Source organism: Saccopteryx leptura, chromosome X (assembly GCF_036850995.1).
Source record: "Saccopteryx leptura isolate mSacLep1 chromosome X, mSacLep1_pri_phased_curated, whole genome shotgun sequence".
In the NCBI taxonomy this organism is placed as follows: domain Eukaryota; kingdom Metazoa; phylum Chordata; class Mammalia; order Chiroptera; family Emballonuridae; genus Saccopteryx; species Saccopteryx leptura.
In genome coordinates, this window is record NC_089516.1 from 101,939,922 (window position 1) to 101,965,386 (window position 25,465).

At 37.7% G+C, this 25,465-nt stretch overlaps 1 protein-coding gene and 1 pseudogene across 2 annotated transcripts in view; one reads left to right on the forward strand and one right to left on the reverse strand.

Annotated features, from left to right (window-relative positions):
• The window catches only part of DCX (doublecortin), a 137,979-nt gene that overhangs the window by 109,668 nt on the left and 2,846 nt on the right, over positions 1–25,465 (reverse strand). For both annotated transcript variants that reach the window (XM_066357379.1, XM_066357380.1), the window contains one exon: positions 17,322–17,662. In XM_066357379.1, coding sequence (XP_066213476.1) covers positions 17,322–17,662 — 341 coding nt within the window. The remainder of the gene's footprint in view (positions 1–17,321; positions 17,663–25,465) is intronic.
• Positions 1–25,465, forward strand: part of LOC136386065 (casein kinase II subunit alpha pseudogene) — a 190,586-nt pseudogene that overhangs the window by 23,578 nt on the left and 141,543 nt on the right.

Genomic DNA, 25,465 nt, shown 5'->3' on the forward strand with positions numbered 1-25,465 from the left:
CTAAACTTATTTGACCAAAGAGCATTCAATTAGACTAGTATTATATATAACACGGTTTGGGAAATATGCTATAAATTGATAAGAGCTAACATAGAGTGAGGATTGATTTATTAGAGACTTCCCAACTGAGTCCATTAGCTGAGATCAAGGTCCTGAGAAAAATCATATCCAAAAAATATTTAACTTATCTGGGGTTAGGGGCTTCAAGTTATGTGATAGGACAGAGCACAACTGGACAAAGGGCTAGTTCTGCATATTAAAATGAGCACATGACAAATTATATTGAAAGGAAATGTATAACACAAAAGCTAGAACTGTGCGTCGGAAACCTGTATAATTTTGTTAACCAGTATCAACCCCAATAAATTCAATAAAAAGAAAATAAATTAATTTTAAAAAGAATGTATAAAATGGAATCAGTAAACTATAATAGATTTGGAGGATAGGGAGTGGCCATAAAGCACCAAATCCCATAGCCTGACCCAGTCATGACTCCATCTGCCTAATTGTCTCAGAGGGTGTTGTTCCTAAGCCAGTTCCTGCCCTATAATCTGCTAGAGGATTTTGCCTCCTGTTCCCAGCAAGAATGACTATTCTTATAACCTGAATTGGCTGGTTTAATATACAAAATCTTTATGTGAAACAGGCCTTATCTGTCACATTTGACAAAACTGCACACTCCAACCTCAAAACTATTCTCTTAGCCTCTCTGGACACATCTTCATATAGTTCTCCATGGTACTCTCTAAGAATTCCTGGACCTTTCCTTTCACCTGTTCCTTTAGTGCAACTATTCCTTTAGTGGTCTTTTCCTGGAGCAACTTCTCACATGAAACCTTGGTGAGTTCATCTACCTGACTGATTTTAACTACCACTGTTGGAGGTACCAAAATGTGTACCTCTAGCTCACAACTCTTTTATAAGTTCAGGCCCATATACATCTCTACCTTCTGGAGATTCCACTTACATATAGCAAGGCATGCCCAGTGCAATATATCTAAACTCTCCTTCTTGCTCTGAATTTTCCTACCTCAGTGAATGACCTTACCATCCATTCATATACCTCAGCCATATACCTCAGACTCATCTGATCCTCCCCTCCATCCACTCCAGGCAGAATTCTAAGACTGACCCTTGCCCTTGTATTATCTTCTCCCCTGAGTGTGATAGATACCTGTGAATATGCATTATACCTATGATTATGTTATGCAACATGACAAAAAAGAGGACTTTTCAAATGTAATTAAGGTTAATAATAAGATGACTTGGAGTTAATCAAAGGGAAGATTATTATCCAGGTGGGAGAAATTTAATCAAATGAGCCTTTCAAAAGCAGGAAGTTTGCTCTTACTGATGGCACAGGAAAAGTTAAAGAGATTCTATGCATGATAAGGATTTGATTGATCTATATTTGTGGGCTTGAAGAGGGAGAGAACCATGTGAGAAGAATATGGGTAACTTCTAAAAGCTGCTCATGGCTCCCAACTGATAATATGCAAGGAAATGGGAACCTCCGGCCTACAGGTCCAAGGAACTAAATTCTGCCAAAAGCCTGAATGAGCCTGAAATTGGATTCATCCCCAGAAATAAACCTCCAAATAAGAGTCTAGCCCATCTGACACCTTGAATTTGAATTCAGCTTTCTGAATTCTAAGCAGAGAACCCAGTCAAGTCTGCTATTACTCTGACCTACAGAACAGTGAGATATTAAGTGGATGTTTTTCTAATATGCTAAGTTTGTGGTAATTTATATACAGCAGTAGAAAACAAATACATCTCCAAATTCAACTAAACACTAAGCTCTCCAATTTCTACCACCCACATATTTCTTGAGTCTGTTTTCTTCTTTTCTATGTCCAGTATCACTGCCAGAGTTGAGATCTTTTTGTTCTCTTCCCTGTACTACCACACAGCCTCCAACCTGGCTGCCCTACCGTTTTTATTTTCCTCAAATCCAAATCAACAGAGTGAACTATCCAAACTGCAAATATGATCACGTTAACCCTCTGTTTAAAATCCTTCAGGGGCTTCTATCCCTACAAGATGCTGTCCAAGCTCCTTAAATAGCTTTTACAAGGTTGTTCCCAGATTCTGCCTTCGACTTCTTCTCAGCCTTGTCTTCTGCAGTATCTGCCTTGTGCTTTATCACTTAATGCAGTGTACCACGACTGTAGCACCACTGACATTTTGGGCAAATAAATCTTTATTTGTGCAGGTGGTGGCACAGTGGATAGAGTGTTGGACAAGAATGCAGAGGACCCAGGTTTGAAACTCTGAAGTTGCTGGTTTGAGCTCGGGCTCACCAGCTTGACCCCAAGGTCACTGGCTTGAGCAAGGGATCACTTGGTCTGCTGTAGCCCCCTGGTCAAGGCACATATGAGAAAGCAATCAATGAACAACTAGGTGCTGTAACTATTGAATACAAGTTGATACTTCTTATCTCTCTCCCTTCCTGTATGTCCATCCCTATCTCTTTCCCTCTCCCTCTCTCTCTTTCTCATCTCTATCTTACTAAAAATAAATAAATAAATAAATAAATAAATAAATAAATAAATAAATAGAAATAAATGGACTGGGATTCTGGAATTCCCTTTTAGTATACCTTTGTAAATAGAATGTATTGGGGTGACATTGGTTAATACAATTATAAAGGTTTCAGGTATACAATTCTATAATACATTATTTATATATTGTATTATATATTTACAACCCCAAGTCAAGTCTCCTTCCATTACCAATTATCCCCACTTTGCTCTCTTCTACCTCCCCCCAACCCTTTTCCCTCTGATAATCACCATACTCTTGTCTGTGTCTATGAGGTTTGTTTGCTTGTTTTTACATTTTTCACCCAGTCCCCCAATCCCTCCCCTGACAGCTGTCAGTCCGTTCTCTCTCTATGAGTCTGTTTCTATTTTGTTTGTTAGTTTATTTTGTTCACATGTTATATTCCACAGGTAAGTGAAATCGTATAGAACTTGTCTTTCTCTGACTAGCTTATTTCACTTGGCATAATACTGTTCAGGTCTATCCATGCTGTAGCAAAAGTTAATTTTTTCTTCTTTTGTAAAGACCAGTAGTATTCCACTGTGTAAATATTTTACAGCTCTTTTATCCACTCATCTACTGATGGGCACTTGAGCTGCTTCCAAATCTTGACTATTATGTGAATATAGGGGTGCATTTATTACTTAGAATTAGTGGTTTACATTTTTTTGGGTATTCCCAGAAGTGTAATCACTGAGCCATAAAGACATTCCATTTTTAATTTTTTGAGGTAATTCCACACTGCTTTCCATAAGGGCTGCACCACTCTGCATTCTTACCAACTGTGCACAATGGTTCCCTTTTCTCCATATCTTTGCCAACACATGTTTGTTGATTTATTGATGACAACCATTCTGACAGGTGTACACCGTTTTTAAAATTAAGAAACTTTGGTGATTTTGGGGAATATGTACTAGAAGTCCCTTTTGTTTAGAAAACTTCCTTTATTCCAGAGAGTCAGAAAGGCCACAGTGGGATTAAGAAAAGAAAAGGAGATGAGTTCTTTGTATGTGGTCTAGCTTTAAGAAAAGTTGTTGAAGGAATCTTTTTGTTTCTTACTATATTGTTTAGGCAAGAACTCTGGGCCAGATCTCTATACAGAAAAAAATGTAAATTTGTTTGAAACATCTCTTGGGATACATGAATTTAGTGGTTAGGGGAATGTAGAAACCCCATCACCCAAAAATTCTATTGCTAGGTATATGCTCAAAAGAAATTAAAATATATGTCCATCAAAAATTTATATACTAATGTTCATATCAGTATTATTAATACTAGCCAAAAGATGAAAACTCAAATGTCCATCAAGCAATGAATGAATAAAATGTGGAGTATCTATACAATGGACTATTATTCATCCATAAAAAGGAATAAAGTCTAAATACATGCTACAGGATGGATAAGCATTAAAAACATTATGCTAAGGAAAAATAACCAGTTACAAAAGACTGCATATTGCATCATTCATTTATGTGAAAAGGCAAATGTATAGATATAGGAAGTAGATTAATGGTTGCTTAGGGCTAGGGGGAATAGGAGGTAAGGGTGGATGGTAACTAAATGGTATAAGATTTCTTTTAGAGGTGATAAAAATGTTCTAAATTTGACTGTGGTGATGACTAATAATATCTGTAAATACAATAAAAATCATTGGATTGTGCACTTTGAATGGATGAAGTATATGTTATGTAAATTATATCCCAGTTAAGCTATTACTAAAAAACAGTAACCTAAGCAGTTCTGGGCATCTCCCACTCTCCTTTGGCAGTCCCGCTTAATAGAAGCTTGAAGGAATAGAATATGAGACAAGCAAGCTTTGATGGGTCTGAAATGACAAATTCAGAGTCTAGAGCATGGGGGTGGCAGAAGCACTGCCTAGGAATATTTACTTTTAATTTCTCTTATCAAGGCTTTTTGGTTTTTACTACTTAATAAGGTTTAGCCACCTTCACTACTATAACCTTAGAATTGCTAACTCTTCTGTATAAGAGAAAACTCTGCGCTATTAGTCCAGACCGACAGTTCTTGGAAGTTCTAGAAAACTGCAGAATATTAGGCTACTAACTTTTGATGCCAGGTACTCCTGTATATGAGGATACGGGACACTATTATTTCTAAGTGTCATATTAAATTCAAAAATTTTAAAGCCTGTCTTTTTTTCAAAAAATGGTGCTAGAAAAATTGGGTATATGTTTGCCTGCCGTCTCCCCAAAGAACTTTGGCCCTTACTTCTTGTCAAACAATAAAAAATGAACTAAAAATGAATCACATACTTAAATGTAAGAGATAAAACTATAAAACTTTTACATGAAAACATGGGAAAATTTTTTTGAAACTTTGGATTAGGTAAAAAGTTCTTATATATGATAGCAATGCATAATCCATATAAGAAAAAAGAATAAATTGGACTTTAAAGTAAAAAATGCTCTTGAAAAGTTAAGAAAGCTATTAAGAACATAAAAGACATGCTCTATAGATTGAGAGAAAATATATATTTGCAAATTGCGTATGTGACAGAGGACATGAATACATAATACAAAAAGAGGACTTGAATCCATAATATATAAAGAACACTTGTAACTCAATAATCAGAAGACAAAGGCGGGCAGAGACATGGAATGGGCTGGTCTCAAACATATGTGTGGCAGATAAAAATTGGAAGGGTTATGTCAGCTGCAGAGGTCTCCTCTGAGGAGCAAGGGGACTGAGGCCCACACAAAGCTTCCCAGCCTAGTTCCAGTGTTGGGAACAGAAGTTCCAATAACTTTTGGTGGGGGTCGATTCTGTCTCTGTGACGAGAGGGCTACTGTAGTCCCTGACACTCTTCTTAAAGGGCCTACCCATCAACTTACTTGTTGATGGACTCACTCAATCTGAGCTCCAGCACTAGGGCAGCAGCTTGAAAGGCATCAGGGTCATATAAAAAAGACCTCAATTATCTGACTGAAAGGCAAGGGCTGGTGGAGCAGCTTTCTCCAAGACAAAAGTGTTAGCAGAAGCATAGTTCTTTTGCTGAACCCTCCCTCTGCAAGTGCAGGTGTGCCTTGTATCTGAGTCTCCATCAACCTGGCCAACACTGTTTGTCCTGCCCTGGTGATCCCCTGAGACCTTGCCTCACCCAACTTGTATGCCCACACAAGTTGTTTCCAGTGACTTTTCCATACATAGGTTCTGTCATGGCTCATGCTGTGAACTTTTCAAAAATCTCTCAAAGGTTCACAAACCCCGAGCACAAAGCATATGACCTCAACCTGTGCCACACCTTCTGCTAAGCAGCTACAAGCCCTGCATTAGCAGCAGCCAGTATCACATTGAAGCTTGGCTTCTCCCAGGTATCTCCAAGCCCAGAAAAAGTGGCAACAATATGACAGATCACTTTGTAGCTCATACTAGGTGGCCCAGACAAGGCACAGTTTGTGGCCTGCACCTCATGAAAAGCCACAGAAATGATGTACCCAATGGCTACCTTCAGGCCATACCAGAGCACCACTCAATGACCTCTACAAATGACATACTCAAAGGGAAGATTGGGCAGGCACCACAGCCCTGACAAAGTGTGCCATATAGTCAGCCCCTGCACATCAGTTTCTGCGGTGTAGCAATGACCAATCCTCACAACCAATCAGCCAAAGGCTCAATCCTTCCCATTGGTGTTGCAACAGCAATCAAAACTCAACTAACAGGAAATCATACACAATCCATATAAAATACATACCAGGAGCACCTGGCTCAGGTGACCAAAGAAACTGTGACACTGGGCCCCACAGGATACTTACTGCATAAGAGCATTCTATCAAGACTAGAAAACATAACAGCTCTACCTAATACATGGAAACAAACATAGGGAGGCAGCCAAAATGAGGAGACAAAAATGTACCAAATAAAACAACAGAACAAAATTCCAGAAAAAGAGAACTACTTAAATGGAGACAAGCAATCTACCAGATACAGACTTCAAAACACTGATTATAAGTGTGTTCAATGATCTCAATGAGAACTTCAACAAAGAGATAAGAAACATAAAATGAAGATAGAAAACATCAAAAAGAACCAGTCAGAAATGAAGAATATACTAACAGAAATTAAGAATGTATTAGAGGGAATCAACAGTAGAGTAAATGAAATAGAGGATCAAATCAGCAATTTGGAAGATAAGGTAGCAGAAAACATCCAGTCAGAATAGCAAAAATCAAAAGAAATGGGGAATAAATGAAGGGTCTCTGAAGCAACACTAAGTGCACCAACATTCACATTATAGGGGTACCTGAAGGAGAAGAAAGAGAGCAAAAATTGAAAACCCATTTGAAGAAATAATGATGAAAAATTTCCCTATTCTAGCAAAGGAAATGGACATATAAGCCATGGAAGCACAAGTCTGAGACAAGATGAATACATAGAGGTGCACACCAAGACATGTCATAATTAAAATGACAATGGTTAAAGGCAGAGAGACAATCTTAAAAGCATCAAGAGAAAATCTGTTAGTTATCTGTAAGAGAGTTCATATTAGATTGTCAGCTGATTTCTTAACAGAAACTTTATAAGCCAGAAGAAACTGGCACAAAATATTAAAAGTGATAAAAAGCAAGAACCTACAACCAAGATTACTCTACCCAGCAAAGCTATAATTTTGAATCAATGAGTAGATAAAGAACTTTCCAGGCAAGGAAAATCTAAAGGAGTTCATTACCACCAAAGCAATATTACAAGAAATGTTAGAGGAACTTCATTAAGAAGGAAAAAAAGCCCTGGCTGGTTGGCTCAGTGGTAGAGCGTCAGCCTGGCTTGCAGGAGTCCCAGGTTCGATTCCCGGTCAGGGCACACAGGAGAAGCGCCCATCTGCTTCTCCACCCTTCCCCCTCTCCTTCCTCTCTGTCTCTCTCTTCCCCTCCCACAGTGAGGCTCCATTGGAGCTAAGTTGGTCCCGGCGCTGAGGCCTCTGCTTCAGGCGCTAGAATGGCTCTGGTTGCAGAAGAGCAACACCCCTGGTGGGCAGAGCATCGCCCCCTGTTGGGCATGCCGGGTGGATCCTGGTCGGGCGCATGTGGGAGTCTTTCTGACTGCCTCCCCGTTTCCAACTTCAGAAAAAAAAAAAATCATGTCCTCAAGAAAGGTGTCCCCATTCCCTTGATCTTGAATGCTCCTGACTTAAAAAAAAAAAAGAAGGAAAAAAATATAAAATTATGAATAATATAATGGCAATAACTAAATATCTCTCAACAATTACTTTAAATAAAAATTAAGTGTTGCAGCCCTGGCTGGTTGGCTCAGCGGTAGAGTGTCGGCCTGGCGTGCGGGGGACCCGGGTTCGATCCCGGCCAGGGCACATAGGAGAAGCGCCCATTTGTTTCTCCACCCCACCCTTCCTCTCTGTCTCTCTCTTCCCCTCCCGCAGCCAAGGCTCCATTGGAGCAAAGATGGCCCGGGCGCTGGGGATGGCTCCTTGGCCTCTGCCCCAGGCGCTAGAGTGGCTCTGGTCGCGGCAGAGCGACGCCCGGGAGGGGCAGAGCATCGCCCCCTGGTGGGCAGAGCATCACCCCTGGTGGGCGTGCCAGGTAGATCCCGGTCGGGCGCATGCGGGAGTCTGTCTGGCTGTCTCTCTCCGTTTCCAGCTTCAGAAAAATACAAAAAAAAAAAAAAAATTAAATGTTGCAATAAAAAAACCCGGGTGGCTGATTGGATAGGGAAACAAGACCCGTACATATGTTGTTTATAAGTGACTCACTTGAGATCGAAAAATACACACAGACTGTAAGCAAAAAGATGAAAAAGATATTTCATGAAAATGGAAATCACAAAAAACAAAAACTGGGTTATCAATATTTACATCAGACAAAATAGACTTTAAATTAAAGGTATAACAAGAGACAAAGAAAGACCTAATAATTCCATTTTTGGATATTTATCTGAAGAAATCTAAAACACTAGTTTGAAAAAAACATGCACCCATATGTTCATTGCAGTATTATCTACAATATACAAGATATGAAAGCAAACTATCCATCAATAGATGAATAAAAAGAAGTGCTGCATATATACAATGGAATATGACTGAGCCATAAAAAAAATGCAATCTTGCAATCTACAGCAACATGCATAGACCTAAAGGATATTGTTCTTAGTGAAATAAGTCAGACAGAAAAAGACAAATGCCAGATGTGGAATGTGAAGAACAAAATAAACAAACAAGCATAAAAAATTAAAATACCAGACTCAAATATAGCAAGCATTTTGATGGTTGGCAGAGTGGGAGTGGGTGGCTGTAGAGAGTAAAGAAATTAAGATATACAAGTGGTAGTTATAAAATAGTCATGGGCTGTAAAGTACTACATAGGAAATATAGCCGGTAAAATTGTAATAACTGTGTATGGTGTCAGGTGGTTACTTGAAATATCAGGGGGACCATTTTGTAAAGTATATGATTGTCTCATCACTGAAACTAATATAATATTGTATGTCAACTGTAATTAAAAAATAAAAATTTAAAGAAAAAAGACAATTTTAAAAATGGGCAAAGTATCTAAATATACTTTTATTTTCTAATAAGGTTATATAAATTCCAATAAGTATGTGAAAATATATTCTATATCATTGGTCATTAGGGAAATGCCAATCAAACCACAATGTGATCTCACTTCACACCCACTAGGGTGAGTAAATAAAAAGATTGATAATAATAAGTGTTGATGAGGATGTGGAGGAAGTGGATTCCTCATACATTGTGGGTAGGGATATAAAATGGTGCAGCCAGTTTTAAAAATAAACCAGTTGGGCAGTTTCTTAAATGTTAAACACACACAGCCTGGCTTGTGGTGGTACAGCGGATAAAGTGTTGATCAGGAATGCTGAAGTTCCTGGTTTGAAATCCTGGGCTTACCTGGTCAAGGCACACGTGGGAATTGATACTCCCTGCTCTCCTCCCCCCTTCTCTCTGCCTTCACACTCTCTTCTCTCTCTCTCTCTCTCTCTCTCTCTCTCTCTCTCTCTCTCTCCTCTCTAAAAGGAATAAATAAAATATATTTTTTAAAATGTTAAACATACACATACTCTATAACCTAGCAAATAACATTGATTGGTAAATACCACTTCTAGGTATTTACTCAAGGTAAATGAAGGTATATGATCACATAAAAATCAGAACATGAATGTTCATGGCAGCATTATTCATAATAGCAAAAAGGTGGAAACAACCTAAATTTCCATCAACTGATGAATAGCTAAACTAAACGTGGCATATCTGTACAATAGAATATAATTCCATCATGAAAAGAAATAAGTTACTACTATGCTACAACATGATGAACCTTGAAAACATGTTAAGAAGCAGAGTCATGGATAACATATTGTATGATTCTATTCATTTTAAATGTCCAGAATGGGCAATATATGTACAGACAGAAGTAGATAAGTGATTGTCTAGGGATTGGAAGACTGGGGCATGATATCTAAACGATGTGGAGTTTCTTTGTGTGGTGATGGAAATGTTCTAAAATTGATTGTCATGATGGATGCACAACTCTGTGAATATACTAAAAGTCATTGGATTATATACACTTAAATGGGTTAGCTGTATGATATGGGGATTATATATATCTCAGTAAAGTTATTATAAAAACTGTATTTGGAGATAATGTTTTTTCTATCACTTTGAAGGAATGACTATGATGTCAAAGATGAAAATAAAGAACAAAGAACAAGATACTAGTATTTCAGTGGCTGGTAATGGAACAGTCTGCATTTCTGGAGAAATCCTCACTTGTCCTCTTCAATTTAATCAAGAAATAACTCTGATGATAACCTTCCCCATTGGGAACAATTCTCCCAGCACCTAAAATAGCACCATTGTGGTAGAGATGCCTTAATAGTGGTACTGTCAAATGCTTATTACACTTTTAGCAGGCTGGTTTTAATTGTGCTTCTTTTTATTTTTTTTCCTCCACTATTTATTCATATAATCCACACTGGAAAGAAAAAGAAATCAAATAAAAATTACAAGTTTAAAAATATTCTTTGGTCATGTCAACACAGGTGGCAAGATATATCTGAATATAAGGACTGTGCAAATACCATTTAGGAATCATCCTAGAACATAATGTATCCACTAAAATTAGTAGTACATCACATTGGCGATTTTAGCAACTTAAAGAGGTGGAGGGTATTGGGAAGAGTAGCAGTTTGGTGAAAAATATCTACATAGAAGCAATATTGTGAGATAAATACTCTGTTACCATAGAGATGGAAGTACTCCTAAAGGTCACGTACTTATCTACAAAACTACAGCCTAGAGAAGAGATGTGATTGGCCCCGTCACATAAATAATGAAAAACAGAGTGAAGAATAGAACTCAGGTCTCTAAATCCCAGTTTAGGTCTCTTTCCATATGCTGAATGTTGTATATATCAACAGACTCATCAGTGTCAAAGACTGGAATATTATGCCAAAGGTTTTGACTGAAATGGCTTAACCCCACTGCTATCATTGTTCATAACCAGGAGCATCACATCAACACTAAAACACTTAAAGAGTTACTTAAGAAATAACCAATAACCGGACTACAGTTAGTTGTTGTTGTTTTTGTATTTCCAAAAGGACAGTATATATGATGTTTATCTACCTCCATCATAAGCTTTTAAAGTACAAAATCTACCTCAGTGTGAGGCATCTTGAAGTATGCTGTACATACAGCAAGGTAATTTGCAAACTGTCTCTTTTCAGAGAGCCCAGTCTGGCTTCCCATCTTTGCTGTTTTCAATTTCATCCCCAAGACAATCCTCTCAAAGTTGGGGATAGGGGTGGTGGAGGTGGGACTTTTGGTGATACGAACATCACCTTCCATTCTTGATTTTCTCAAGGGAAGGTCAATGGTAAATGACCTCCTTCTTGGGGCATAATTTATAGCCACGTGGCCTTTTCCATTGAGTCCAACATTGACTGACAGGGTCATAACACTAGAAGGAAAGAGAGGTTGGCTCTGGGAGAGCTGGAGGCCAGGGAGCATAAGTAAGACCAGATGTTACTAGAGGGGGCAGAGATGATGGAGGGAGAGAAAAATATGCTACACAAGCACAGAAAAAATTTGGGGAAAACACTCAACATTTCCAAGGTTAAATACAACTTGTCTTTCTGTATTTTCTGCAATTGCCTTTGTGCTTGCAACACCCAGTTATTTAGTATAGCAAGATGGAAGGGGCAAGTCTTTTCTGGAATATTTAACAATGGTTCAAATATACTTTGTGTTCTTATTTTCTTCTTCCACCATTTTATGGTTCAACACATTTCTTAAAATTTCTGTTCTAGCTATCAAGGCTATAGGAAAACTTAGAGTCAGCTTAAACCTTATTTTTGTTCTTCTGAGACCTAAAATTCTTGGTCCAAGTAGTTGGTAACAGAAGACAGAAACACACACAAAAATTATCCAACTAAAAACTGACCTAATTAAATTAACACAGTCTACTTTAGGTATTTATATTGAGACAATAGTGAGTCTTTGATTGCATAGATCCTGGATGTGAGCAAAACTGAGGCTAGATATGCCAATAAATGTAGCATGGAAATGGATGGTGTGAGGACCAGCTGTACCCCTGTGTAAGATGCTAAAGGCTGGAAGTTTATTACCACTAACAGAAGCACCATGCTCTGTGCTTTACAGAAATTAATTTAAAGCTAGACTATGTATAAACTGAGCCAACAAGTGAACCAGGAGTTTGGATTCCAGTTTGTATGCATCCATGATCTTTAAGCATAAAAGTCAATCTGTGGTTTGATTACTAAAATTAATAGTTGGATAAATTTGTCAACATACCGTAACCACTCTAGCTGCCAAGGAATCAAAAGAACAACTTCAGCTAAGAACAGAAATTAAAGCTATAATTTCCAAACTAGAAAGAAAAGTAGGCAGAGAAGGGATAAAAAACAAACAAACAAACAAACAAAAAACCAATTGGTGCTAAAGAGACCAAGAAGATAAACAAGGAAAAAATATATACCTAGAGAAAATAAGAAAAAAAATTGAAATACATCATAACATATGAGAAACTGCAATAAAAAATAGATTAAACTTTGAAATTAGAAGACAAATGCTGACATTCTAGAAAAAGCAGAGCAATGGAGGCAGTCGTTACAAGGAGTTTGGAGGAGGGAGGGAAGGATGAGTAAGTGGGGCATGGGAATGCTTAGATAGCAAAGCTACTCTGTATGATACTGTAGTGGTACATGTAATAGGCACATGTAATTATATGTTTGTCAAAATCCATAGAACATACAACAAAAGGAGTGAACTCTAATGTAAGCTATGGACTTTAGTAATCATTTGTCAATATTGATTCATCAATTGTAACAAATGTACCACAATAATGCAAAATGTTAATAATTGTGGGAAGTTATGGGGTGGGAGTCAGAAGGGGTATATAAGAACACTATACTTTCTGCTCAATTTTTTTGTAACTCAAACCAGCTCTAAAAAATAAAACTTGTTAACATTTTGAAAAGACAAAGATAGTGGTTGCCATGGTTAGGGAGTGGGAGGGATGAACAGGCAGATCACAGAAGATTTTTAAGGCAGTTATACTACACCATATGATACTACAGGGGTAGATACATGGCATTATGCATTTGTCTAAACCCAAAGAATCTACAGCACCAAGAGTAAGTCCTAATATAAACTATGGACTCTGGGTGATTGGGATGTATCCACGTATGTTCATCAGTAGTAATGAATGTACCTATCCAGTGGGGAATGCTGAAATGGGGGAGGGGTGTACGTGTGAGGTCAGAGCATATATAGAAAACCTCTGAACTTTCTGTTCAGTTTTATATGAACCTAAAATGGCTCTAAAAATAAAGTTTATTTTAAAAAACCACACACACACACACACACACAAACCCACTTAGCTGAGAGTGAATTAATATTCATTATCATCCAATCTTTCATCATGGTTTTTATTATAGACTGTGAGAGTGTATTCAGGACCCTACCAAACTACTCCTAATTATATTAGCAACTTGTTATTAAGGAGAGGAACAAATTAGGACTCCTTCCTACTGGTGATGGTTAGCTTCCCTGCCTATACAAACTACAATATCTCAGAAGCAAGAAGTCAGGAAACCAGTCTTCTATATTGGCAAAACATAAGCCCTAAAAGGACCAAAAGTACGTCCAAACAAAATAAAAACAGAGAGAAAGAGACAGGAGCCATGTTTGCAGATTTTTTGTCAATCAGTGTAAGCCAATTCATCAAATGGTACACAAGAGAACAGAAGCAATAATAAATCTGGTATAATCAACTGGGCTGTTTCAAACAAAAAGGGAGAAAATCACTTGTTCTATTTTATCTAGAATGCAGTTAGAACAAGATGGAACCCTAGTGATGCCTTGATTTTATGTTAAAAAGGTTAATAACAGATAGCCCCGACCATATTTTTTTCTTTCCATCTGGTGCCACATTTATCTAAAGACAGGCTAAAAGTAATCACATTCAAGCAAGTCCATGCCATTCCAACACATGTGCCTTCAGCCTGCATACAGAACAATCCTATTCTCAAATAGTAAGAATATCCACCTAATCAAAGTGACTGACAAGTGTTAACATTAGAGCTGTTATTATTAGAATTGGTAAATAGGCTGGGATTCAAAATTTTGAGTTTGACACCAACTTTCAGTATACTCAGAATCTATTTTGTAATTAGTAGGTTTGTCCCTACACCCCAAATATTGTTATTTATTTTTATTGCTGTAACCACACAAAAATGTTTGACTTGGGGATTACCCCATGCATACCAATCTTACCTGTGAGGTTAGGGTAGTTAGTTCCTAATCATTCAGCATCTTCTGTAAACAGCATTTTCTAGTGCATTCTGCAGAATATATACATGTATATATATTCCATTATATAGTCTATAATATATATTCCATAATATATATTCTATAATATATATTCCATTATATATATAATTATATATATATGTTTATATATAATTATATATGTATATATATTCCATTATGTATATAATTATATATTTAATTATATGTATTCCATTATATATATTTCATTATATATTTTTTGTATATATATAATTTTATATAATGTGTGTATATGTATATATATATATATATATATATATATATATATATTCCACAAAAGGTATTTGTGGTTAAATAAGATTGGAAATTTCTTGGACTAAATGAATTGGCTTCTCTTTCTGCAGAACTTTTTGGAACATTTTATATGCCAATAAGCACAATGATCTCTAAGAAATAAATATAATTTGTAGCATTTTACAACCTTATTTAGCCACAGGATCCTTTATGAAGAGTTTCTAGGGGTTGGTAGTGACAGTTCTTAGAATATACTTTGGAAAATACTGCTTTAAAGTCTTTTTTAATGACTTCCAAGTAAGTAAGAGGAGCTGCCCGAGTAGAATATCTACTCTTTGGAAGTGCCCTATCTCTTCAGATAGATCCAAGGAAATTGTCTGGGGCAATGAAAGCAGAGGAGTTCTCAGAACATCTCAAAACATCTACCTTGCAGTGGGGAAACAGCTGTGTTAGGCTTGCTCACTGGTTTACTGGCTACAAGCACTTTGTGCTGTTAGTGCATGAGCATGTGACAGCACTATTGTAAGGATGTAAGTGCTTCCCCTCAGGGGTGATGAGATCAGATCGCCCTCCACTGAGAGGTGTGTTGGTTTCCTGATCCCTTGCCCTCCACTGTGAAAAGCAGGTTTTCCTTTGTTTTATGTTTTTTCTTTCTTCTTTTGGCTTGCCTGTCTTTGTGAGCCTTTAATAAATTGGTATGCCTCACCATTTTCCAGCTTCACAGTTCCATTACCGTGTGCCTGAATTCAATGCAAATCCGCATGGCCATAGCAATCCACCTTACACTAGACCCTGTGAGAATCTCTTTATGTCATTTTGTTCAATCAACAAACACCTATAGAACATCCAGAGTGTTTCAGGATCTGAGCATTAAAAAACGTTGAGATTGCATTAACTTTGCATAGTGGAGATAGAGTTTTTGGAGATAGCATAACATGAACCAGGCTTTAAAAGATAACTTTTCTCAATGACTTCCAAGTAAATCAGACTAGGCAGAGACAGACATTGTAGAGAGAAGAAACAGTATCAACTGCAACAATGATGCCTAACAAGGCATTGATCTGCTCTCTTGAGCACTTCTCCTTGATGTTTTTGTACACATACCATATCATACACTGGCATTTCATAACACATTCCCCAAAGGAATGGGAGCCAATGATTGAAGGAGTTGTAGAGGGATTTCCACTCCATGTGGCCTGCTGTAGGATAAAAATCTTCTACCCATCTCTGGACTGAAGCTTGTTTACCTAAGAGGTGGACGTGTCTCTTCATTTATCATTAGAAGTAGTTTCAGAAAGCCAAGGTATGGTATTCTGCACAAAATTGTTATAAATTCAATCTAAAAATGATGGTGGTAAAGTAAAGGGAGGAGAGCTAACATTTATTAATATATATGTAAAATATCCAGCAATTTACATGTATATCTCATTTATTGATGAATTGTATGCAAACATATTTATATCATGCATTTAACTTACAGAGTGATTTCATATTCATGATTTCCTTTGCTTTTTAATACTTTTTCTTTTTATTGACTTTAGAGAGAGAAGAGAGGAGAGGGAGAGAGGAGGGGATAGAGAGAGAGAGAAACATTGATTTTTTTTGTTCCACTTATTTATGCATTCATTGGCTGTTTCTTATATGTGCCCTGACCCAGGATCAAACCTTCAACCTTGGCATATCAGATGACACTCTAACCAACTGAGTTACCTGGACAGAGCTTCCATGGTTTCCTTTAATCCTCATGAGAATTCTGTGAGCATGGGTAGAGCAGGTATGATCAGTCCTTTTGCACAAACACCAAAGGTATTTTATGAGGTAGAAGGTATAGACTGATACTAATCCATACTTGTATTCTCTGATTGGGGACCAGGATTCTCTTTAGAGCAAACAGAACATTTTTTTGTCATATATTTACAGCTCCCTGTGCTCAAGAGAATGGTGCATCTGTCTGATGGAGACACCCGGCTGCATTCTTTCCCAGATATTAATATAGGTGGTACTTTAGTAGCATAACCAATGACATGAAGAACCTGATTTGGAAGAGAACAGATGGCAGTGTCTTTCTTGCGCTAATTTTAGGATCCTGAAACCATCCCTTTCTCACTCAAACCATCAGCTGAACCAAAATAAGATAGCTATGTCAGATGGAAAATGAAGAGAGAGGGGAAAAAATGTGGTGCAGTGACAGGCAAAGACAATGAACTAGAGATTTCAGTGCTTCCCTCAATTCTGATTTTTGTAATAGAATACAAAGATTGCTTCAACCTCTTTTCAACAGAATGAACACTGAATACCCATGTGAGGGTGCCTAAGAAGAAATGAGTGGGTAAAGCTCATTTCCAGCCATGTGCATTGAATAAAATAAGGTTGCATCATGTAATAGTTAAATTCATTTACATAAGAATGTAGGACCTAGGTTCTAACATATCTTTTCTTAGAAGATAAGAAATATGAGGCTAAGTGACCTTTTAACTTGGTAAGTCAGACACCAATTGAATTTCACATTCCTGGATTTGTCTGCGGAAAAATACCTTTCTTCCAAATGAGACAAATATCAGATAGCAACAATGAGAGGTGGAGGAAGAGTCCCCCCCAACCAGAAATGATGCTTATGTAAGATGATCTTTCAAGGATTTAGAACAAATGAGAAAAAAAAAGTAGTCCAAAAGAGAAAACCTACCTGTTTTCCATCCAAGGTGTAGAGTTTTTTGACAACCCCAGTCTCTAGTTTGATGGCTTCAGTGATATCGGTGAGGACTTGCTCAAAAGAGTGGGCCGTCTTCTTGTTCAGAAGCACACGCACAGCCTTTCGAGGCTTCACCCCACTGCGGATAATGGTGACAAGCTTGGGGCGCACAAAGTCTTTGTTCTCCCTGGCCTGGGCACTGTTGCTGCTAGCCAAGGACTGGGGGGCTTTCATATTGGCAGATGTCTTCACATTGACAGACCAGTTGGGATTGACATTCTTGGTGTACTCCACCTTTTTAAAGAAGTTGTCTGAGGAACAAACATAGCTTTCCCCTAAGAGAAGAAATAAGTGGTGATTAGTTTAATAGCAAGTATATGTACTATTCAAACCAAACTAATACACACTGCTCTTACTCCAAGGACTCTTAGAGAAATAGTGATAATAACCTACCCTAATAATAACCATCTCTAACTGGGCTTTCTGACAATGACAACTTTGTTCATTCATATTCAAGACCAAATAATCAGAAAAACATTCACTATAATGGAATACCTAGTTGAAAAGTCTAAAACTAAGGGTCCCCAGGACAATGAATATACCTAAGTGTAATCTAAAAAGTGGCTTCTTAAGCTTGTCATAGTTTTATTAGAACTGAAATGTTTATGTTAATTTCTAGGGTGTTTGTTAACATCTAAGGGCATTATTGGAATGTTTCTCACATGTCTCTCTTCCTTAATGTTATTGTCCTGTTTCTGGACTCATAACCTTGTACTATTGTTATATTATAACCAAGGAGAACATTTAAAGTTAATACATTGTTATTCAAATTAAAGGCACCCAAGTAACCCTACATATTGAACACACTACACATTTGCCATGAAGCCAGATTGTCCTGTGCACAGAGCACAAAGCTAAGCAGCAGAATATTTAAATGAGAAATATGAAATATGTGTGTATTGAATGTATAAATATATATGTGCATAATTAGGTCTTCCACTGGTCATCCCCACACACTGCTATGAAAACTATCTAAATAACCTGTACAGACATGCACATACACAGCATTCCTTGTGTCTGCAAGTCATAGCTCTTGCTTGAGAAATACTCTTACTGTTTCCACCACTCACCCCTCATCTTTCCTTGTTGCCAAATGCTGCATTGTGTATTCAGGGCTGTCTTTACCAGTGCTCATCTTTCACTGCTGCAAGTAATGAGGTGAAGATGTAAGAATATATTACACAGCCTGATTTATGGTTTGGGGGGATATAGTGTAATTTTCACATGTACCTTGGGCTAAAGGAAATGACTAATACACCAAAAAAAATGAAGGGGCCAGAGGCAAAAGGAGGGGATTAGACACCTGTGACTGCAAGCTCGAAAAAGGAAGAGAAGTAGCCTCGGCCTGAGGAAGAGAGTATTGGAAAAGGTTAAATTTGTTAAGTAAAACACATTTGCCTCAAGGTATACAGAAGTTCATCCAGAGGCCCAGCTACAGAAAACCACTGTGATTTAATCAGACTTAAGTTATCAATAATGGCAATAAGTAAATAAATAAACAAACCTTCTCTAGCTAGTGCAAGGAAAGCATTAAACACAAGTATAGTCTGGTGGCTCTTCTTACTTTGGTGTCAGTAGGAAAAGTATGCAGAAGCATTCAGAAACACTGGGCTGATAATTCACTCCCTTTGCAAATATTGATTGCTTTGTTGTAGCACCAAATTCTCTAAGTCACATTAATTAACAAATTTTCAGTTAACTCTGAGAGAAGACTCAGTCAGAATCTGTAGGGCATGTTTGAGGACATTTATTAGTGTATCTAGAGGGGGAGGATAAGTGGTTTCCTACATATCCACAATGGCTTCCAACCCAGCTCTGGGTCTCAGAAGATGCTAGTGTTCTCTCTTACTTCATATGCAAGAACAGGCACCCTGTTGCACACATGCACACATGATAGGCAGTCAAAGCCCTCCACCAAAAGAAACTAATTTCTCTGGCTTTCATGTTGGCTAATCCAAACCAACTCAAGATATAGTCTAGGGTTTTTAATTTGTGACTTAAAAGAATAAAGGGGGGGTGCTGACCAAGTGGTAGTGCAGTGGAGAGAACATCAACCTGGGATGCTAAGGATACAGGTTCAAAACCCTGAGGTCACCGGCTTGAGCACAGTCTCACCAGCTTGAGCACAGGGTTGCTGGCTTGAGCATGGGACCATAGACAAGACCCCATGGTCACTGCCTTGAACCCAAAGGTCTCTGGCTTAAGCAAGGGGTCACTGGCTCAACTGGAGCCCCCTGGTCAAAGCACATGTGAGAAGCAATCAATGAACAACTAAGGTGCCACATGAATTGATGTTTCTCATTTCTTTCCCTTCCTGTCTGTCTGTCCCTCTCTCTCTTTCTTTCTCTATCTCTCTTAATAAAAAAATAAAATAAAAGAATAAAGGAGGGGTCTTTCAAATCCCCTTTACATTTACAGCCAAAATCTCCTACACCCTAGGAATAGCTTATTGCCCTAACACTTAACCAGTTTCACAAAGCACCTTCCACTGCTTCAGATGTTTTCCATAATTTGTCATACACTTTAAAGTTGTATTAGACAAGTGGTGGTGCAGAAATGTGTGAGGTTATATATTTATGATTTCACTCATCTACAGTCTTTTCTGGAGAGTCAGCTGTGTAGCCCTATTAGGACACTGGACTTCTTTTTTCTTTTGCTCCCATCTCTTAAACCTCTTAAGCCTCTGAACTATGAGTATGATTAAGCACCCCCCGATGCAAATGAATGATAGCAGAAAGCTATGGTATCATATGGCACCCAAGAACTTTCCAGAGGACCCAGCCCTCAGCCAAATATACATTAAGCACCTTCCAAAAGTACATTTCAGTCTCTTCACTCTCTCCTTTGGCCCCAATCTGTACTAATGGAAAAAGAGCAGCTGATGTGACATCAATCAGATTGGGGTCCCCAGTCCTTTCTAGTTGTGTATTGTTGGGCAAGTTACCTAACCTCCCTTGGCTTCAGTTACTTGTCTGCAAAGTGGAGATGATAGTAACGATCCCTACCTCATTAAGTGGTTTTGAGGCACAAATCAGATGACAGCTAAAAGGACTGAGCCCAGACCTGGCACATAGTAAGCATTTGATAAATTCTAGCTATCTTTATTATTAAGACCTGAATCTGAAGAAAACAAGAAGGAAAGAGCAAAAAGGGAAAAGAGAAAGAAAAGTTTGGCAGGAAGGAAAAGAGGAGGAATACAATCTGAAGGAAAGAAAAGAGAAAAAAGCAAGGGCAGCCATTTTGGAACTGAACTATAATCATCATATAACTTGAGCACAACCTTTAGTCTCATGCCTCAAAGATAAGATTTCCTGCTGGTTGAAAGGGGGCTTTCAGTTGCTGCAAATGCCAAACGTAGAAGCTCAATGGCTAACAAAGCCATCTGCTGCCAGTGCTAGTGTACACTGAGGAAAAGATTTTTTTAAGAGTTTATTTTTTAGAGCAGTTTTAGGTGCACAACAAAGTTATGGGAAAGATACACAGACTCTCCATATAATACTTGCCCCCTCGCATGCTTAGCCACCTCCATTATCAGCTTTCCCTCCTCCTCCATGGAAAGCAGAATATTTATAGTGGTTAAAAAACAGTGAATCCAGGAGTCAGACAGATCTGAATTCAAATCCCAACCAAGCATTTAGATGCTGTGTGAATTTATGAAGGCAAATCACTTAATCTCTGAGTCTCAACTTTTTCCTCTATAAATTGAAGGTATTCCACTATTGACATCTGAATTCCTTCCAGTCTTAAAGATCTATAAGAAGGAATTTTCTTCTGTTTTTTTTTCCATTCCAAATAGGTTTTAGGAGAAAAAACTGTTATGGTAATTAACTGTTAAAGAAATGGGTGCCCACTGCTGAGGACTTTCCAATTCTGCTACTGGAAAGACATCAAATATGCTATTTCTCTAGACCAAGGCTTCCTTGTTCTGATTTTGCAAATGTCTGAAACATCTGCTGCCAGAGGTCTGTGTTTCCTGCACATCCAGTTGCCTGGCACTTGCAGCTGGGTGAGGTGTGTTGCACCTTTACACAGCTGGGTTCCCATTCTGCCCCAGCTTCCAAGGATCCTTTCCCACCCATTGGGAGCCTAAGGGAAAAACTGGCTTCAGAGAGCCAAGCAAGGTGACAATTTGCTGGAATTGACAACGTGCTTCAGTGTGAGGTGGGGGTAAGGAAATGAAGTCATGGAAGTACAGCTGAATGGGCAGGAAGGGAGTAAGCTGTGGGCTCAAGATGATCTAATGTCTACTTCTCTTCATTTTCAGGAGACACTATTTTCAAAAAAACATTAAACATTAATATTTTCTCAGTGTCAAAGCACTTCTGCCTGGGCTTTCTCCTTTTTTCTGGGGCTTTATTACTCAAGAAGAAACATACTAAATGGAATTTCATTGTATTATCATATCTATTAATGATGCATTTCTCACAGGTATCTTAATACCCTCCTCTTTGGCAATGTGCTTGTTTTAGTAGTCAGAGGATAAATTGGTGAGGTGTTTTCATATCATTGGAACAAATGAGCTATGGCACAGGAACTGAATCATAGCATCACTATACAGTTCGGTTTTTCTAACAAAACTGTCTCAATTGTAAATATTCTGTCCCATGGTCTGCATAATAATGCTCAAAATGTATACACCTAATATTGTTCTGGATACTTACATACAATAAATTAGGGAAATATTTTGGAAGGAGAAAGATTCAGCAGTGAAAACTAAACAAGACAAAAGGAAAAGTCATGTATTAATTTTATTCATTGGGAATACAGCTTATAAGGGCCATGTTCTATAGGATTTTGCTAAGACCTTTGTTGTAATCAAGGATCTGAGAGAAAGTGGACATCAATAACCTGATTTTGGTCCCAAATTTTCCCCTTTCTTGTTTCAGCATCTAACAGCAGAGAGTAGACTAGAGGCATTATTAGACAAAGGAGGGCCACAAGGCCAAAGTGATTATTAAATGCTTGCTTTCTATTTCATTTTGTTTTAGGCTATATATTTAATAATGTTGCCATTTTGAAATATATATGCTCTACACTCCATTATTCCTTTACAAAGCAAAAAACAAGTAGTATATGAGGATTTCTGCATTTCTAAGAACTCCCACCCCTGTTGTTAGCAGAAGGGGACTATCAAAATCAGCAAGATTACCTAATCTTGTGTGCTCATAAGAATCACCTGGGGAAATTTGTTGAACCATATATTCTGGAGCCTTAGCCCTAGGGATTCTAATTCAATAGATCTAGGGTGTGGCCCAGGAATTTGTGTTTTCCTAAAGCTCTAGAAAATTCAAAAAGACAGTCAGGTATATGGGGACCCCTGGCCATTCCAAAACTTCACTAACATTATTATTATTAGCATCATTATTATTATTTACATCATTAACAATAATGGTACCTTGCAGGTATAGTTTTACCTTGTCAATGTGTTTTCATATCCGTTATCTAATTTTATCCTTACAACCACCATAATAGATAAAGAAGGTATGTGTTACTAGTTTTATTTTACAGATGAGTATATTACAACAGATACACAAAATGTGCTCTATACATACATGGAATATAATTCTTGAATAAAAAATGAAGTGTTAATACATGATATAACATGGCTAAGCCTTATCAACATTTTTCTAAGTGAAAGAAGTCAGTCACCAAAAAGTACAGTTTTTTATTCAATTTATATAAAATTGTCCAGAATAAGAAAATCTGTAGAGACATAAAGTAGATTCATTGTTGTTAGGGCTGGAGAGAATAGGGGAAATAGTCACTGGCAGCTAATTGTTACAGGGTTTCTTTTTAGGGTGATGAAAATAGCCTAATTTAAATTATGATCATGGTTGCACTACTTGGTAAATTTTTAAAAAATTATTGAATTTCACATTTAAATGGGTGAATTATATGGTATGCAAACTGTACCTTAGTGAAGATTCTTTTTAAAGATGAGTTGTTTTAAAAAGAGAGAACTGTCACAGTGGTGAGAAGCAAAAATCTATGGTCATGTAGCTAACCAGCTCTAAAATAAAATGACTCAAACTGTACTTGCTAACCTTTACTGAGTGCTACTGTGTGCCAGGCAGAACACTAAACACTTAATATCCATTGTCTTAATTCTGAAAGCAGTTATTCCCACTTTCCAGATGAAAAACTGAGGCTTACGCAGTCAAAATGGCTTCTCCAAGGTCATGCAAGCTAGCAATTGGCAGACCTTGGGTTGAATCAAATCTGATCCCAAAGACTTATTTTCCTATTATTATCCTCTGTCTCTAAGACTAGAACCCAGTAACCCTGATTCCTCACTCAGAGATCTTTCTAAACGTTTTCAATTGGAAGTCTCATGGAAAGCAATGTGTATGATTTTTTTCTAAATTTTTAATTTGACTTCTTCAAAAAGTGACCAAAGTGAGGGACTTCTGCCCTTTATTCCTAGATGAGTAGTTCCAGAGGACAAAATGAGATAGAAAAAGACACTTTGTCTTTATCTTCCTCATTCCAATGCCCTTTTCTATTTTGCTCTATGGTAGTGGAAAACCAGTCACATTTCTCAACATTATCCAAGAGATATGTTGGATATAGAATTTCCTTGACTAAATAGGCAGTACTCAGGAGGGGGGCATTGAGGGCCACTGAAGCTTGTAGTTATAGATGACATATGAATAAATCCAACTGAGCCATATTCACACTTTACATAGTCCAACAATTCACTATGAAGTATTATCACTGCACCCAGGAGTGGTAAATGAGAGGAGTCCAATCTAGCAGGATTCAAAAGGATCAAGAGAAAAGAAAGCTACAGTCTTTAAAATTATGTTTATAACTTACATTGAACTGGGATTATTATCACACACACACACACACACACACACACACACATAAATCCTGGGATGGGGGAAAATTAATATCAAGGGCTTGTACTTGAGAAAGACATATTAAAAATAGATTTTGGGGGAAAATCTGTGCATGACAGCTTTCTTATATCAAACACACACACACACAAAAAACATTTTAGTCCTTGCTCTGAATACAATGTCACTTTGTTCAGAAGTCTAAGGTAGTATTTTCCATGGTCTTTGGAAGATCATAGCTAGTGAAAATGAGGACATATTGGATAATTCAGGTTGCTTTGTTTGTGAAAATTATTACAGAAAAAAACCCTCAAATTCGACTGACTTGTGTATTTTACAGTGACAAAAGGCATACACTTTATTGATTACTCTGTTGGACAGCTCCCTCCATCTAGCTTGAAGCCTTTCTTCCAGATAACCCTGACTCTTCTTTATTTTAAAATATACACTAGGATGACCAATCTGTCAATGTGCAGGAAAAGTATAGGATTAACCTTTGCCTGGCCCCACATGATCAACACATAATCAAATAATCTAAGCTTCCTCAGCATTGTTTCACAAGGTCAGCTATGTATAAAAACCTGGGACTTGATCCCTGAGACCTGGATCTAGTAGCCATATGGACATTGTCTCTTTTAAGTAACTGGTCCCAAATCACTTGACCTGACTTGGGAAACAGCAGCTACTCGCAAGAATGTGGTCTTGTACAAGGGAAGCCCTCATGTTCCTTTGTCTAGGAACACAAGAGACATAGAAGCACAGAAGCGGAGGCGGGGCACTCCCACACCTAGTCAACGAATGTGCTGTTTCTCCTTCCTTGTCGGTTGTTTCATAATTTGATTTCCCTAGAAATCTGCCTACTCTAAACTCACCTTTGCTCAGGGAATGGAAGAAGTGAAAAGGAAAGGCTGGATAGTGGGGGAGAGGTTGGGCAGGGGCATTTTTATTATCACCACTTATTGAGGCTTTAAAGCATTGTGTTTTGGTTAAACTTATCACATATGTTATTCCAATTTTAAAATGGAGGTAGGAAAGCATCCTTAATATAATTTATTTGATAAAGTAAAATATGAGAATACACTCCAAGATCCATTTTTTTAAGTGACTAAAGAAAAAAAAAAGGCTTCATGGATAAGCAAGATTTGGTAAGAGCTAAGACTCTGTTTTTGGGTGGGTACACAGGTTGTCAGAATTTTCAGCAATCTAGTCATAAAGTTCAGTTGCAAAACAAAATGTAGA